Source organism: Atta colombica, unplaced genomic scaffold (genome assembly GCF_001594045.1).
Source record: "Atta colombica isolate Treedump-2 unplaced genomic scaffold, Acol1.0 scaffold126, whole genome shotgun sequence".
NCBI classification, from domain to species: Eukaryota; Metazoa; Arthropoda; class Insecta; order Hymenoptera; family Formicidae; genus Atta; species Atta colombica.
Genome location: NW_017259213.1, coordinates 4,798,534 through 4,816,797, shown reverse-complemented (window position 1 = coordinate 4,816,797; position 18,264 = coordinate 4,798,534). Strand labels below are relative to the sequence as shown.

The window sequence follows — 18,264 nt, the reverse complement described above, 5'->3', positions numbered from 1 at the left end:
TATATATATATATATATATGCGTGTGTGTGTGTATGTGTGTGAGTATGTGTGCCGATATATTTGCGGTTATATATTATACGTGTACATGTCAATCAATCGGAACTGAAGAGGAACTAAAACGGAAAGAAATGAAACTATAGCGAAAGAAGGGAGCAGACAAGCGGCCAGTAGCTCTTCTACCCCTGGGCTCGAGACGGAACTGGCCCGTGGGCCGCTCCGATGAGCTCGCGAGAGTCGCGAGATCCCCTCCCCTCCTTCCATACCCCTCTCGTTGGTCCGACGATCCTCTCAATGTTCCTTCCCCGCCGCGCCGCGCCGTTTGTCGTAACCCTCTTCTCGCCCAACCACCGTCGGTGTCGCTACCGCACCGCTTGCCCTGCATCCTCGATTCTCGCCACCCCCGTTTTCACCCTCCCCGTCACGAGTGCGTTTTCCTCCCCTCCGTGACCGCTCCGTGCATCCCCCTCGAGCCGGGCCGGGCACTTCGGGGTTGGACGAGAGCAGGGCGGTGGTCGTTGAACCAGGTATATAACGACTGACGTCTGCGTCGTGCCGATTGCGCAGCAGTGAAACCGCCCTTACACGGCCGTGCTCCCCCTCCCCCTTCCTCCCGGCTTCTCGTTCGTCCCTCGTTCAGTGCGCGGGGGTTGCAACCCCCATGCATCCTATCGCTACAGCACAGCTCTTGGATGGTTCCCCAGGAGAAGCGACTAACCTCCGCGAACCCGGGCGGTACGGGGGCGGCGAGGGGAAGACAGAGGGGGTGCAGAAAGCCTGAGGGGGATGGATCTGTGCAACGGAGTCGACGTGTACGTGCGCCAGTGGATTAATATCGCGCTGGATTCGCTAGGGCCGAAATGATTTAATTCTAGCTTTTAATCCAAGCTTTTATCTACGCTTCGATATTAGATTATACATTGTCGGCGCCTCTTTTCCGCAATTTCTTTTATCCGCCGCCACGGAAATGTTGCCAAGAAACCTGCCGACTTGAACTTCCTTCGTTCTCTTTCTTGTCAAAATTAGACATTTTATTGCCCTCGCGAGAGAGTTTACTGTCGAAATTGTCAAATAATCTCATCACGCTTACGCGACGCTTTTAATTTTGTTCCTTTAAAAAGTAAAAATTTTGATGTAAATGGAACGCACTATAAATCACAATATTTCCCTATTCCATTCCTGTTCTGAGTAGAAACATGATAATTTTCGCTTCATAAGATGCTGAATGACATATTGAAAGATTTCCAACATAAAGCCATTAAACGCGAAGCTATTAATTAATGGGTCTATTCTATTAAATTGATTCTTCAGATTTAAAATTGAAATACCCCGTTTTTTAAATAATCCCAATGAATTATTATATTTAAGTGAAGAGATTCAACGAAGAAAATTATTATATATAAGTGAAGAGATTCATTTCATTTTCGAAAAAAATTCAAAGTCTGAAATAAATATAAGTTTTCTTTCTATATATCGAAATATAAGAATAAAAAAATAAGGAAGAAAATGAGAACGGTAGGGAAAATAAATATCCATTAAAGAAAAGAAAAAACTGAACCGTTTTTCTCTTAATGGATCTTTTCCTAGACCTAAGAACTCTAAGCTTCAAGCATCAGCTTCATTAATCCTCAGGGTCATCTTATTTACTGCAAGATAATGCTATCTTCGTGTTTTTAGCATGAAGCTGTTAATAAAATGAGCGAGATCATTCACGCTAATTAAATTCAAAACCTCGTAAATGAATATTAAAAATTTAAGGAACTTTATTATTAGTCTATTTTCATGATAACTCTTTAAATTATTATTATGTTTCAGTTCATGTACGTTATTGTAATGTTACGCTCGAACTTATCAGGCTTTCTTTTCTGATCTTATCTTGGAGTTTCGTGCGTTAAACTAAAACGAAAAATAATTATTCTGTCTTCTTATAAATCATATATTATATTTTCATGTATATATCATATATGTATATATCATATATACACATGAAGATATATACATACGCAAATATATATTCATATATTTTTATTATACGTGATATGTTATTATGTTATTATGTTTATTATGCTATTTCATTATATATTTTATACATCAATATAAATATGTAATGCATGCAATTTTTATCGTATATGTATATTGCAGCGATCACTAATGTATTCATATATGTAAAAATATATTGCATATACTTTTTTCAATATGAATATATGAGACATTAATATTTATTAATAGCATGTTGATGTGTATTTATCTAAAATAAGGAGATTCATATTTTTAGTAATGTTCAATTTAAACATGATGCTGCCATCTAGCGTAATCTTGTGAAATCTTCTGAGAGTTTCCATTAAATCTTTATAAAGCGATATGACGATAATTTGTAATTGGATTTTCAAACATTAAACAATAAAATATTATATAACAATGTTTTTATTGGCTATGTTATTTTTATGCACTTTTCTGATCAATGCGACATCGAAGAAATCAAAATTTTTTACACGTTAATTAAGTGAAATTCTAATTCAAATAATTTTTTTGTTTAAATACAATTATCCTCCTAATAATTTTGACACTTTTTTAATCGTAAAAAATAATGTTTCAAAATATTTTATAATCGTACAATACATATACAAAGTTTTATATATTCGCGCACAGAAAACTTCGATGGCTTCGTATAGCTTTCAGCGCGCATGCTCGTGAAGAATGATAGAAACTTTTAAAATACTTGTGCCTTCCGAAATTTATCGAGGAAAAATTTGTAATCATTCGCAAGTGTATATTAAAAAATTGTTGCTTTCTTTTTAGGAGACAGGGTGGTATTCATAGTCCGTTCTTATTTCAAGACTGTTTTAAGGCTACGTTCCAATTTCCTCTCCGAGCAAGATTTTACTCTATAGCTATAATATACGTTATATGTACTACATATTTCGAATTTCCTCAGAGAGGAAGTTTTGAAACGTAGCCTAAGTAATATTTTAAGACGCTAAAGCCCTCTAATTGATTCGTGACTTCTTAAGGCTGTAAGACCTAAAACGGTCTTGAATATAAGATATGACTGAATAAAGATATGAATATCGACCATAATGCCCGCAGCACACAGACTCTTGCATAACGTATAATGCACAGTGCATAAGGAAATCAACCAATCAAAATTCTTCTTTTCCCTTCCATGGGAGGAAAGATTCTGATTCGCTTATGCGTTATGCGTTATGCAAAAGTTTATGCTGCGGCCTTAATACGCATTATATAATAAGCTATTAGTCATAAATCAGAAGTTAGAAGCTGGAAATTGACCACAGTCATCAATTTCCAACTTCAGATTTATGGCTAATCACTTATTGTAGAATAGCCATAAGATGGGGAGTATAACTCTTACATAACACATATCGCATAAGAAAATGAATCAATCAAAAGTCCTTTATTTCCTTCCTTTTCGTGAAATAAAGGACTCTGATTGGTTGAATTTCTTATGCTTAATATTTTATGCGTTATGCAGGAACTTGTGCTCGGAACCGGCCTTCCACACAACTTGCATAGCCGCATAAATATATGCATAAAGAAAATCATCAAATTGTATTTTACGTTTATCTTCATGACAGAAATATGATTGGATAATTTTCTTTATGCATATGGTTATACGGTTGTGCAAGTTTGTGTGGAATGGCCCTAAGGCCGCACTTCGATGCAATAATTCCATGTAGGACATTATTGACAACCTATAGTAAATTCATCATGAAAAAATTTATACGATAATATATACCTATTAAAACATATTAACCAGCCGAGAGCCATAAATTGTTTTCCATAAAGAATATTTTGACTTCCATAGTTTTTAAATTTATAAGCTATATAATCGGTTCTTATTTCAAGCTGTCTTAAGGCTATGTTCCAAAACTTCCTCTCTAAGGAAGATTTTATTCTATGCTATAGTATACGTTACGTGTACTATATATTTCGAGTAAAATTTTCCCCGGAAACAGGAAGGTGTGGAAAGTAGCTTAAGTAATGTTTTAAGATGCTAATGCGGCTCTATGATTGGTTCATGACATCTCAAGATTTAAGACAGTCTTGAATATAAAATTGACTATGAATATCGGCCTATAATATAACTGAATTGTTGTAAATGTTACATGTCATTTTATGGAAAAAATGTAGCGTTCTACACAACTTGTAATGATTGAAATTGAAATTAAACGGTTTGTTAGTTATACACCGATTAAATAATTTGGAAATTCAATAAATAATTTTGAAAGTATTTGTTTATAATTAATTAACTTTATTTCTTTATTAATTAACTTTATTTAATTTAAAATTATTTCCAAGAAATTAAAATTTATTAAAAGCTATAGATATTACACTAGAGTATTTCCTATTATTATCAATAAACCATGTCGATCGATACATGTAATTTTACAGAATAACTATTGATCGTTTCTATACATTTACAATAAAAACCGAAACAAGAAATCTATTGAAACATATTGGCCAATCGAGAATCATAAGTTATTGTTTCCTATAAAGAACATTAAATTTCGACTTCTACAATTTGAAATTAATAAGTCTGTACGTCTTGTTTACACTTTTTACACTTAAAATAAGATAGATATATATTTGGCGCTGAAAAGAGAGAAAGCAAAGATGCTGAGTGTAAAAAGTGTAAGCAAGACAAATAGACCTACTACCTCTCTCGGTCGGAATAAACTTCCGGCTTCACATCACAAACAAGATGCTTGCTTGATCTACATATATATGTCGTTGGATAAATCATATCATACATGCACACATACATAAAAAATTTCACTTTTCACGATTCTGCTCTATAAAAAAAGTTATATGATCGATACCTTGATGTGAATGCTCAAGTAGACAAAATTTTAACCAATCATCACATGAGGCGATGCCGATGCGTCATTCTCGATGATTCTCGAATTATATTCCTGGATCTACGTCATGGTTAGGTTAGGTTAGGTTAGAACACCGTTACTATCGTGAAGTTGGCGTTGATAATACTTCCAACTCCGTGATCGAAGTCGAGAGTATGTATGTATGTGTGTGGAGTGTGGAGTCCTCTTCGGTTTAGTAGCTCGCCATGTTTTTTACTGAGTGGGGTGTGTAGAAGAGGCCGGGGTGTAAAATCATCTCTCGAGGCATGCAGGTACGTCGTGGATCCTGAATTGTTTTTTTTACCATTTCGATGAAACGCGCGGGCATCCGATCGCGGATGCCCGAACATCACGACGTGGGTCACGTCACCCGTCGATGACTCGTATTTCGTAACGTCGTCACGCACGGGCCTTCGTTCACGGGCAGAGCTATGACTCAGGCGAAATTCTATAGCGCAATCGACAAGGTTATTCGCGTTGTTACACTCCCTCCCCCTCCCTCTCCCTCCCGGCGGACCTGGGATTAGGATCCCCGCTGGCAGCGTCTCGTGCGCGCGGAGTGTGGACACGCGGCCGCGCGTCGTCGTCGCGTCCCTCGCCTAAATTTACCCCTCTCGGTCCGGGCGCGCGTTCTCTCACTCGGGACTCTGCGACAACACCTGAGATATACGTCGTTGCTTTTATCGTTTGCACGTATCTATAGATAACGTTTCTTTAACAACGACCACAATGATTTCGGGCGCGTGTGATATCACTGTCCATTGTACGATCGGTACGATTCCGTTTGGATTTTGGTCTTTGTTTCTCTTGGCCTCCTGTGCGTGCTGATGCAATTTGTCGTTTTGAACATTGCAGTGTTTGCATTCAGCAAAGGTTGACTATGTATGTTGTATGTATGTATGTATGTATGTATGTATGTATGTATGTTGTATGTATGTATGTATGTATGTATGTATGTATGTATGTATGTATGTATGTATGTATGTATGTATGTATGTATGTATGTATGTATGTATGTATGTATACACATACATGTGTGTATATATTTGACTATCTTGACATCCCTTGTATTTCTTTAAATAGATACAAATGGACGTTAAAACGAAATGTTACATATAACTAAATAATGCTAAAACTAAATTCTTATGTATATATGTATATATATATTTTTTTTTCTTTCCTACATTTTGAAAATTTAAATTTGATGCTGATAATGTGAAAGTATACAAGTAAGGTAGATTTATAAATTACTTTTGTCGTATTATAATACTTAATTTTCTAGCATAGATTACAATAGTAATCGAATGTTATCGTGTAATGGGTATTGTAGATCAAATAATTTTTATTACGAGTGTAATCGTATAAATAAAACGAAATATTACTTGAATGTGTAACATTATAAATATTATTTATAAATGAACTAACATTTCCTAATAATGAAACGATTACTTATACTGCTTTTACTTGTTACTTTTAGAGTCAAAATGGGAAGGAGACTATACTTGTTATCCTTCACTGAGACCTGCCAGCCTCACTTCAATGATATATCCACCACCCATGCACAAAAACTAAAGAATTTTTAAACAAGATTACTAAAAAACTTTACGAAACATTAATAATATTTCTGGATAATTGAGTAACTTAATGTGAAAAATTCAAAATAAGAATTACGGGAAAAACGTTTGATAAATCTGTTGATTAGTTCGGACAACATAGTGGTGGATTACATAAAATTGAAACATTTAACGACAATAATAAAAATACCGTAATACTGTACTGTACATAGGTGAGTTTGAGATTTTAAATAATCTAAGCGTATATTTCCTTAGTAACAGTAAACATCATGGTATAATAAAAATTATAATAAAAATGTGACTCTAATTTTATAGGAGAGATGATCACCCTGAAGATAGTGAAGTTGGTTAGAGTTCCTGGGTCTAGGAGGAAATCTATTAAGAGGGAATGAGGAACCCAGCCTTGCATTCGGTCGGGATAGCGACGTCCCCTGGAGGAGGCGAAGTCTTTGGCTCGAGGGCCGAGGAGGAGTTGCGCCAGTGGCTTGAGACTCGCCTGGACGCATTGGGGGTTGACCCAGTTGCGTACTCGCGATTTGTACTCAGCCTATTGCGCCGCCCCGACTCGGCCCTAAGTCCTCCAGAAGAGGCAATTGAGTTGGGTAAAGACACAGGATGTCGCATACGTGCCCGACCTAAAGCAAAGCTGCCAACGCATGGTGACGGGGAACAACGACAAGCTGTTGTGCAATGTCTGACAAATGCTGCTGATGACGTAAGTTTTAAATATAATTTTTACAAAGAATATATAAAATTTCTAGCTTCTTTTCTATAATTTACATTACATAATATAAATTACATAATAATAGTGTATTAAAAAAATATTTTCTTTGTACATAGAAATACGGAGTAGATGCTCTAGTTGATGAACTGTGCATAAAATTGAAAGAATTAGAAGGAGGTTCATATGATGAAAGAGAAGAATCCGAGAAATCTTGTGATGAACCCAAAACAAATTTAGAAGCACTCACACTTCGTGACAAGGCTCTGCGATACTACGCAGCATTTCCAGCCTTGCAATCAGTATCTTTCATAAAGACTTCACCACAGAAAGATAGAAACTTTGCCAACAGCAACAACAATAAAAACTACGAAATTAATTTGCACAATAAAAATAAAAGCGCTCGAAATAAGAAGACTAAAATGTCTATCGTATGTATTAGAATATTTTTTTTATTCTTTTTAAATTTTGTGTAGTTACCAATATGATATTTTTTTCTTTCTTTTCCAGAATATCGAATCACAAAGATCAGAAGATAAAGAAAGCTTTGGATTTGCTAAATCAATGGAACGAGAAAGGGAAAAGGAACTCGATCAATTAAGATTAGCACAATTAAAAGCGAAGTTTGAGAGCTTAGAAGCACTTTGGAATTCAGTACCAGGCAATGCACAGGACACAGCTTCAATATGGGCAGCTCCGACACTTTCTATTCCTTCTGGACCTCTTTGGCCCACAGACACTACCAGGACAATCTTCACCTTACCCACTTCAGATAATGGCTACGCTACTGACACACCAAACCAAGAATCAATTATTGACGAATCACCGCTTATTCCATGGGATATTGATCTAATCAGCATTGAAGATAATGCAGATGAATGTAGCAATAAAGATAAAACAGGTCAGATATTCATGATAATATATATATGACAATATATTAAAATTTAAGATTTATATCAAAATAATATTTATAATTGAAAAATCTTAGATTTTAAATTTTCTTATTAGCTTAGATTTTTATATTAGTAATTCATTGCAGATTACAATATAAGTTGGTTAGATTCGTTTTCGGATGGACCCTGGTGCTGGAGAGAATTTAACCGTAACTTATCTACAAACTTGTATTGTCCCAATGCTGAGACAGGTGACTGTTTCTTTCCAGTAGCATCAACCAAAACTCCACTTGGAGTTTGCAAGGAATCTCGTTCGAGTCTGAAGGTAAACAGCCTTCCAGAACCAGACGAGGATCTATTGACTTCCGCACGTACTCACTTTCGTCCGATAAAGGACGATGGCCACTGGGCAGATGGCACGACGTTTCCTGTGAATAATACAGTAGAACGCGTCGCTTATCGCAGATCTGAGTCAGGAAACTTACTATATCTTCCTGGCGGAGAAAGCCCTTATATGGAGTACCGGGAGAATGACACGGTAGCATTGCCCGCGTCTACGAATTTAACGCTAAAGTTTCGGGTACGTCAGTGCGACAAGAGCGTTCAAACTGAGCCCGTACGATCTCCAGTCAAACGCCGCATTCTCTCCGAACAAGATCATTTTCGCTATTCTCCAGTCGGAGCTGAAGATGCCGTTTTACAAGAACAAGAAAATATCGAAAAAGATTCTTTTACTTTGGATCAACTTGGTTGGGTACAATCGAGTGTACCTCTGCACAATGATAGAAAAAGGTAATGAACATCGTTAAACACGCAACATTGCAAGCGTGTGCAGTTAACAGACGTATAATATCGCGTATATAAGAGAATACAATATTAAAACTGGTAAGAGAAGCACGAATTTAGACTAATCAATTTTTTCTTATTAAATGGGTGAGAAATCAGCATTGTCAGATTCAAATAAGAGATTTGCAGTAGCGTGTATTACCTATCTACAATTGTATAAGAAAAAAAAAGTCGGTATTTAGATTTATATATTCAAAATAAATATTGATATATGTATGATTTCTTCTAAATGAGAGAAACTTTTAATGAATACAAAATACAATAATGTAACATGTCTATTTTTATTTATCAATTTCTCCCAGGAAAATATTCGAATGACTTTAATTCTTTAAAAAAAAAAAAAGATTGAAATTAGTTTTTCTTTAGGAAAGAATATGTATAATGATTAAAATGTTTAATGATTAAAAAATACTAAAAACATTACAGCAATATTACAGCGAAATATTATAGCAATGATTTTGCTACAATATGTCTTAATTAAGCTTACTTATAATTCCAAAATATATTGTCTGGATAAAAATTTTATGGCACAATTTAGTTTTGTCATATTGCTATTGTATCTAATTATATACATAATATCTTTTTTCCGATAGAAGGCACAGTAGCAGCTTCGGATGCCAGCCACTGACGACTTTGCGTCCGTTGACCTTGTGAACCGGATAATGTAAGCTGCTAATAATATACTATATGACTGGAGATTTGAGGTTTAGCTATACTTTTTTTTCGCAAGATAAAAAAGCGATTGATAGGATTGTGAATGGGGGTCCTCTTGGCATGTGGAATTTGTTATGCATGTATCCAAGAAGGCACGAGTAAACCCCATCGTCACTCGTAATAAGCAACATGCAATCGAAACAAAGCGAAACACGAGAATATTAACTATTCATTTAGGTAATTAATATTAACCCTTTGATGAGAGAGTAAAGAGGAAAGGAATACAAAAAAAGAAAAAAGTGTATATGTTACACTCAGCGTTTCACGTTGCAAGAACGTTGAAGATGTAGTCCACGCTATTTCAGTTGTAGGTTGTTGATTACTTTGTGATTTTTGAGGAGAGAGCTTAGTACGCTGATTTTGTAGAAAATTATAGCAAGCAATTTTGTTTCTCACCCGACGTGCAGGCTAAGAGTATCTACTTATTCCTATTCATCGAAAAGAAAAAGAGAAAAAAGAGAAACGAAAGTTAGGAATCAGAAACAAATTAAAAAGGACAGTTGAGTACTTATTTTGAACGCCGCACGATTGCAGATCGGGTATTTAATTAAAGTGCTGTTCTATTTTCTTGTTGTTTTTCGTAATTATTAATGGATTATCTTAATCGTATTCCCCTATAATTATGATTTAACTCCCTAGAAGATTAATATATCCCCTTTCCAGAGTCCTTTCCTTCTCCCACGTTCCAAATATCCTTGTATCCATTGCTTTCCCTGTGCTCACCCTAAGAAAATCGAGTAACTGAGAACATACGTGTAAAAAAAATCGTGTATTTGAAAACACGCGCTTACCTTGCATAAGGTATGCGAAAAAAATACAAAAAATGTTACTTTAGCATGCAGATGCCTTTGAAACGAATGTTGAATGATGTTAATGCGTCGAAGGAATGTGTCACTTATAAACAACTCTGTCTTTAGGAAATAACGTGAAAGGAATATATGCAATGTAAAAAAAAAAGAAAAAAAAGACGTTCTTCGTCTTTTGTGAACTAATGTATGGAAAGGGTAAATAAAGGCATTGCAAAAATGAAAATTGTACATAAATTTTTAATCTTCCACTTCCATGCATTTATTTAACTCTTTCTACCCAAGAATTCCATAATTATTCTTTTCTTTAAAGTTACCTAGAATCACAAATATCGCAGAATATGCTAAAAATATGCAAATGAATTTTATGAAAATGTTATCATATAATTGCTTTACCGTGCATCACACTGATATGAAAATTCATGAATCTTCATGAATTTTATCTAATAACTTATTAATATACAAAATTGACACGGTTGTCTAGAATCGCTTTTATTCCTTTGTGCAACAGCTTTATACTTATTCTCTATATTCTACAAACGGACAATTGCAACTCAAAATCTCGATCTAAATTGCGAAATTGTTTGAAACCCGTGTGTAGGGGCAGGATGCAAATTAAACCGAATCGGCTTAATTGTCTTCGTCATTTTAAGTTTTGAGGGCGTAGCTTGATTTAATTCGGTAACTTTTGCTTGGTGCCGATAATACCAATACTCAAAGGCTAACGTGAGGCAAGCGAAAATAATACCCACGAAGATTACGAGGAACACACCGCCGATATTGTAAATACTAATACCGTCGCTTTGATCATTTTTTAAGTCACAGTTCTTTTTGATGGGATTGTGCTTCCACCATTTGTCCTTCAACTTCTCCAATCTCCTCTTGTTCAACAATATGAGAATCCTACAAGAAAAGATTGATTTAAAAACATTTTTGTCTTTTTTACACAAAAAGATAAACGTTTTCATATATACGCGTTGTTAAATTGATCCTTCAGCGGTGATCCTTGTTGGACGGCGATAGCGTACGGTTTCCTTGAAAATTCCTCTCCGATTTGGGTCAAATCGCAATTTGTCATGACAAGATACTTAATAGTCGAAGCGTCTTCGATAAAAGCGAATTCGTTATTCTCGTATTCATCCTCTTGTCGAATTCGCCTTAGTGCTTCATCGATATCGGCCGGAAAGCCAGTCTCTTTCATTGCTTGGAACATTTTTGTATATTTATCACTAACAGGATAATCCCAGACGGCTAGTTTCGCTCTTTCTACGTCCGACAAACTATCATTCAGGCTCATATCTTTCCAAATCCTGTGATAATGTAAAATATGTTTAGAAGAATTGTGCACAAAAAGATTTGATTTGAAAAACAATCACTTACTCGTAAAAACGCGTCTCGATGTCCGCCATCCTCTGAAAATAAGAATACGCTGGCGAGTTTCTAATAGGAGCATACTGTATTTTGTACTGTTTGCTTAGATCGTCCAAGTTCTCGATAGGTATCTCCAACCTGGACACTGTAAGGAAAGCCGCCAAGTTAGCCGTGTAGGATGCGATAATGATGAATCCAAAAAGCCACCATGTAGCCGCTACTAATCTTCCCGATAAATTTTTCGGCGCCTCTCCGCCACCCTGAGGAGTCAAGGAGGTCATACAAAACCAGAAGCACTCCCTGAGATTAAACTCCCTTTTTTCATCGTCGTCCTTATACTTGTCACGGTTATTTTGGTAACTATACGGCGACCAACGGTCGAACAGCCACATAAGGAAGCTGGTGAAGAAGTACGCCGCCAGTATGCAGAACCAGACATTATTCTCTAGCACCGTGAGAAACTTGAAGAGCGACGTCGACGTCTTCGTTTTTTGCATCATAATCGACAGACCGACCAAATCGTAAAAGGGTACCGTGAAGTCGATGACTTTTTCCCGTTCTGCCATGACCCAGAGCGAACTCAGAGCGATGTCGGCGCGTTTGTCTATCAGCTCCTTCATCATTCCGTTCCAGCTACCATTCTCTTTCAACGAGCCGTACTCGCGGTCCTCCACCTCGCGTATCTCGTACTCGAACGGCACGGTCTCACAAATCGCGTTTAGCAGATCGATGCAGAAGCCCTCCCATTTTTCAGTTTTATTATCATACATTACAAAAGGTGGATGTTGCACGACAATCACTCTATAGCTTGTCACTGCAGTGTTATTCATGATCTTCTCATTGGTGACCTTCGCAGAACGGAAAGCTCTCAATAGGCGAAGAATTGTGGAACGTAAAATCAACACAATTACGATTTTCGAACTACCTCTAGGACTTCGAAGAGTGTAATGCGAAGAACGAAATGAATGAAACTAAATACGCAAAAGGGATGTGCTTTCGTGACGCTTACGTGGCACGATATGATGCTCGAGTAAATAAAAGTATATACTATACGTTTTTGCCACCTTGAACTTTTCCCAGGACAGATAAGCGAGCGTCATTAGGGAACGACAACACGGCAGATATGACAGCAAGATATTAATGAAAAAACAGTTTACGTTGAAGGAATGTCTTTCTTTTTTCAATAGAATTCCATCCTTTTTAACGAATATCTTATATTATAATATTACGATATTTATGTATTTGTTAATACTCTTGCGGGAAGTCAGTTTAATGCAAAATCGGCTTAAAAGTAAGCTCGAGTTTCAGCGCTATTTATTTGCCAGTTATCATACGAATGCAATCCAGATTAAACACGACTCGCAAACAAATGAATATCCAAGAAGAGCTCAATAAATTCCGACAACAGATTTGATACAGTCACAATTCAATATTATAGTTAATTTATTGTTTTTCCGAATTATAGTTTCCAAATCTATCCATGTAAGAGGGTAATATAACATAAATGAGAAAAGAAATGAACCATCGATCGCCTAAACGTCGCTCAGTCAGGCACGACGGTCAAGCGTGATCAATAATCCTTGGGATACATGGCCACACGAGAATTGGAAGAAAAATCGAAGAAGCCGCAATATTGAGAACATCATAATTTAGGAAGAAAATTACTTGTGACATACGGAATTTCTTTATTTTTGCAGTAATTGATTTTATCAAATGGATTACGAATAATTAGGAAGTTAATATGTATCATGGATGTAGTCAGGATTTTATTTAGATAGAGAGAGAAGAGGATCAAATTAGAGTTGAAACTTTCGAACTCAAAGGAGGAAAGATGATCGAGTGACATAAATTATTGGATTACTTATTTTGTCATTACTAACAGTCATATCTAACGGTCGATACCATAAGATCTATTCTCATTTCAACATTTATCATCTAATTTGTCAATTTTGAGAATTATGTTCACTAATAGTAAAAATTATATTTATCACCGCATTAATAACACGACGGTAGAATTTTATTTTATATTTTACATTTAATATTTGTCAATGATCCAAATCGAAGGGTCGAAACATATATATCAAATTTATTAAGATATTGCAATACACACATTTTAACAACTTATATTGATTCTGATAAATATTATACTTTTATTATTTTTTTATTATTATTTTGTTTATATTATTATTTTTAATTAAATTACTAACAAGTAAAGCACATATATTTAATTTACTAATTTACTTTATTTTTTTTTTAATTGGAAACTGTTCGAACTAGAAAAATTGGAATTTATAACACTAGCCATCTTGAATTCTTAGAAAATTTCTCTATAATTTTCACCACCAATACTTTTCTTTTTCTAAAATTAATTTCTTAAAAATACTCATTAAGCATAATCCGTTTAAGCAAATCTTAATTATTTCTGTTCTTTAAAATTTAGAAAGGAGGACGCATCCCCTTTGCTTTCCCTTGGTTACGCTCTTATATATCTATTAATATATCGTCCTTCAACATTTTCACGTAACATGTTACGTCTCATTTCAAGCACTGGGACTTACCTGCAAGGGCATCTCGATACCCGCCTGCCAATCTCCGCCCTCCTCTTTCAACGTAATCTTTTCTCGTTCAATATTTATCATGTACATGATCATTTTAAAGTCCGTATGATGTTCTCCGTTCTTCTTTCCCCAATTAATGCCAGCGTATGTTGGCGTCATATTCTTTGAGACTGCCATCAGTTTAGCTAGGAAATCCAGATCTCTCGTCGACGTGTTCGTCTCATCATAGCTATTGCAGTCGATGTGAGAGGGTTCCAAGGGCCAGTCACCATTGTCCAAAGCGGACTTCATCGCGCTGACACCCAACAGAGTTAAATCATAATAAAAGGCGGATGTGATGAGCGGTTTCGGGAACTTTGCCCTTATAACAGATTCTGCTTGATTTTCATCGCTCATCGTCGGCATTTCCGGTTTCAGCAACAATATGGTAATGTTCTCACACGCGCAGCTCGGCCACATCTCTTCGTTTAGAGTCAAAATAAACCAACCGTACTTTCGTCCAGTGAAGCTCAATGAGTTCCCAGCATTCAATAGTTTGTTGGTAGAATCTTCGTCGCCGAGTAGGAAATAATTTACCACATCCAAGTCTCGCAATTTTGATAATTGCTCTTTTACATTATCGACCGTATTCTGCAAATCGTTAATGATATGTCTGGTCGGCACATTCAACAGTAAATTTTTATATTTGTGGATCATGACGAAGTCTTTTTTGTCGTAGAGAATGCCAGCATTGGTGATGTTTATCTGAATTGCCAATTGACGGATTACTTCAGGTACAAGGTCATTCGGTGACATCACCTGAAATACCGAACTACGAGAAACTGCAAAAATATCTGAAGAACGTCTGAAGAATTTCGTAAGACAAGAAGAGACTATTTTTTTTTGTTGAATAATTCTGACTTGGAATTTACAAATGCATACTTGTATTTCTGTATCTATACAAAACAAGATATATAAACAATATTAAAACATTATATTAAATCATCGTGTGAACGCACAATAATTAAGAAATAAAGGCTAAGCGGTCAAGCTTGGATTTTTAATATTGAAACAATTCCATGTGAATTGATATACTAAATCTATAAAATATATAACCAAAAATATATAATCTATAAAATATATAAACCAAAAATATATAAAATTATAGTGTACTAGTCGAAACGGGTTGAATATATTTCACGTTATAATTATGTGTATAATCAGTGAATACGTTATCTCTTATGAAAAAATACACTTAACTAGGCGGTCCGAAATGATACTTAAATTGAGTGTTAACTTCCAAATAAATCTTCAACTTGAGGGTTAACACTGAATTTGAGTGTTATTTTGGATCTTCATTGTTTAATTGAGTGTATATTTTTGGGAAAGATGCCCTACTGAAAAAAATCATGTCAATAATACATGATGAAATCATGTAATTAAAACATGTAAATCACATAACGAATTGTTCCAAATCAATACATAATTTTTTAAAATGACGTAATTTGAAAAATCACATGATATTAAAAATATTATCCATCATGTAATTTTATTATTGTCAAATTTTAAAGAATTGAATGATAGAAATAGAAGAAAAAAGAACATATTATGTGATTTTTAGATTACGTAATAATAATTAAAAAAAATCACGTACTGATTTGGAACAATCCATTACAAGATTTGCGTGTTTTAATTACATGATTTCATTATGCAATTGTGTGACGTGATTTTTTTTAATAAGATGTCCTTCGTTGCCAGAACTTTAACTAGAACAGGCAATTGGATATGATACCTGGATCAAGTAGTTTTTTTGATCAAGGTCCAGATCTCTCCAGTAATGAATATCGCCCTCCTGACCAAATTGAGCGGATAAAGTCGGAACCCTCATGGCCGCGGTGAACGAACTCGAAGCTTCGGCACCCAGATCGGCCATCGTCATATCCAGAATCAGATCCGGGACGGTCGTACCACCTTTACTGATAGCTGAGCTCCATGCATTGCATATAGTCTCGAGACTCTCGGTGGAATCGCTCTCGTTGATTTGTACGGACCACACATTGCCCAGGTGACCCGAATACTTCTCTCCCAGAGTCTTCAAAGCGCTAGTCACGCTTATATTCGCCACTTCATTCTTCCAACCATTAATTATAACTAATTGGGGAACAAGCATTGCGCCGACGCGACGTGGCATGCAAAAAAAAAAGAGAAAGCAAAACCAAGTCAGACGATTAATCTTAAGACATAACACCTTAGGGTGTTCTACTGCCTTAAATAACTCGAATCGTTAATGAGAAACTACAACCATGCGCTGTGAGACAAAAGCAGTTATCGCGCATCGGATCGCTTGAAAAGCGTAATGGACTGGCCTAAAAAGCTGTTCTCGCCTTCATAAATGGAATCTTTTCTTTCGTATGTGCATAGAGTGTGGATTTGTTTCAACGACATAGAGATGCTGCCAGTAACAATACGTCATTGTGTATCGATCGCATATATTATATGGTTATCGCGCCATGCAAGATTTTCCAATTAAACTTTCACAAATGAAACTTACAAACATTCACCGGTCTCGATTGAGTCGGTTTCTGTGTATGACCATCTGTCGTGTCTTCTACTCCGTAGACTATAAAAGTTGTCGATAGAACGTATAGCATATAAATCTTGGCGATACAACAATCGGATATCATGATTGCGAGAGAGTGGGCGTCTTCCGAATAACTGAGAGCTTCGAGTGAGCAGGATTCGAAGGAAATGGTAAAGGTAATCAATTTGGTCGGAACGCGGAAGATATTTTTGATACAAATCGAAGCTTCGAGCGTTGTGCAATATCACTTATTGACGTTCTTTCGCTTGTCCTCGCGAAGGACATTGAAAGTGCATTCAGTTTCAGTTTGTTGATGGACGCAAAAGTTCGTCGCTTTAAGGAAACTCGGCAATAGTCCTCTGTGAGATTAACTGCAACTGCGTCTATATTGAGCTTAATATCGTTAATACGGTCTCGAAGCAAAGTGTCGTGAGTGGAACTAGGACGCTGGACTGCAGGCACGGCCTTCGCGGTCCAGTTACGACGAGGGTGGAAACCTCGATGGTAACCGCTGCCGTTATGGCATCGTCGGGGAAACTTCCTCCCAGAGGAATTCTTTTCGGATCCGCCATACACGACTGGAAATTCAAAGCGGATATTGCGCTCAGAAAGCGGTCAGCTGTCTACTGACAGGTCGGTTCGCAAACGGCTTTACTCCAGGGTGTCCTCCGGTTTATTTGTGTTTGTCCATCGGTTGCCGCGGGGATGACCCTAATCAATCGTAGTCAGCATATATGTGACAAACGTGCCTATCATCTCCTCCTTTTAACGAAATTTTGACCAACATTCATTCATTATCATGTATCGCGGGGCACACGACGTAGCTCTTCGTCAAGGCAATTCTATACAAATAGTCAATATGATCTTATCACTTATAGCTAGTCTTATTATCTTGATAAACAAAGTGTATATTAATTATTTCGATTAGAAATACTTATTTATGTGATACAAGGACAACGACAGATTTGACACGTGAAATCAGACTGGGAAATTGAATTCGTTCGAATTAAAGCGATCGAGGACGATTTGCACAGTGACTATTGAATTTGATGCAATAGATCACTTCCATTTTATTTATTTGATATTTTTCTGAGATTGATTTAACTTGCTCGAAGGACTCCAAGCTAGGTAACTGCTTGTTAAAAATAGAGGAACATTTACGCACCTTACATGCATTTCTTTGTACATATTTTTTTATCGTAAAGATATCAGAGATTATAGAAAATAAGATCTGTAGCGATTATTAGAAGATCCCACAAAAATTATATAACGATAGAAATACAAGTACAAGAGGACTATATATAATACTGATTCGACAAAAATCGTGATTGCTATTTTATCGTGTA

General features: G+C 36.1%; 3 protein-coding genes across 5 annotated transcripts in view; 1 reads left to right on the top strand and 2 right to left on the bottom strand.

Annotated features, from left to right (window-relative positions):
• LOC108684092 (ELAV-like protein 3) overlaps window positions 1-4,889 on the bottom strand; it is a 49,108-nt gene extending 44,219 nt beyond the window's left edge. The window contains exon 1 of the mRNA XM_018188171.1: window positions 4,837-4,889. The gene's annotated coding sequence lies outside the window, so the exon portion shown is untranslated. The remainder of the gene's footprint in view (window positions 1-4,836) is intronic.
• A 132-nt stretch (window positions 4,890-5,021) lies between these two features.
• LOC108684131 lies at window positions 5,022-10,625 on the top strand. Of its 3 annotated transcripts, none has more exons than XM_018188237.1 (7): window positions 5,022-5,147; window positions 6,353-6,661; window positions 6,765-7,164; window positions 7,290-7,601; window positions 7,681-8,071; window positions 8,210-8,855; window positions 9,503-10,625. In XM_018188237.1, exons 3-7 carry the CDS (start codon window positions 6,838-6,840, stop codon window positions 9,561-9,563), a joined length of 1,737 nt encoding a protein of 578 aa, XP_018043726.1. In that variant the 5' UTR covers window positions 5,022-5,147; window positions 6,353-6,661; window positions 6,765-6,837; the 3' UTR covers window positions 9,564-10,625. The 3 variants fall into 3 exon arrangements, with proteins under 3 accessions (XP_018043726.1, XP_018043725.1, XP_018043727.1); XM_018188236.1 differs by lacking the exon at window positions 5,022-5,147 and adding an exon at window positions 5,486-5,647; XM_018188238.1 differs by lacking the exon at window positions 5,022-5,147 and adding an exon at window positions 5,677-5,757.
• Window positions 10,626-10,685: 60 nt separating this feature from the next.
• LOC108695041 (ionotropic receptor 25a) lies at window positions 10,686-17,021 on the bottom strand. The gene is made up of 6 exons (XM_018204772.1): window positions 16,889-17,021; window positions 16,130-16,488; window positions 14,359-15,156; window positions 11,810-12,648; window positions 11,404-11,739; window positions 10,686-11,332 (listed from the first exon to the last, which is right to left on the bottom strand). The coding sequence occupies exons 1-6, from the start codon at window positions 17,019-17,021 to the stop codon at window positions 10,984-10,986; spliced, it is 2,814 nt and encodes a 937-aa protein (XP_018060261.1). The 3' UTR covers window positions 10,686-10,983.
• Window positions 17,022-18,264: the final 1,243 nt, after the last annotated feature.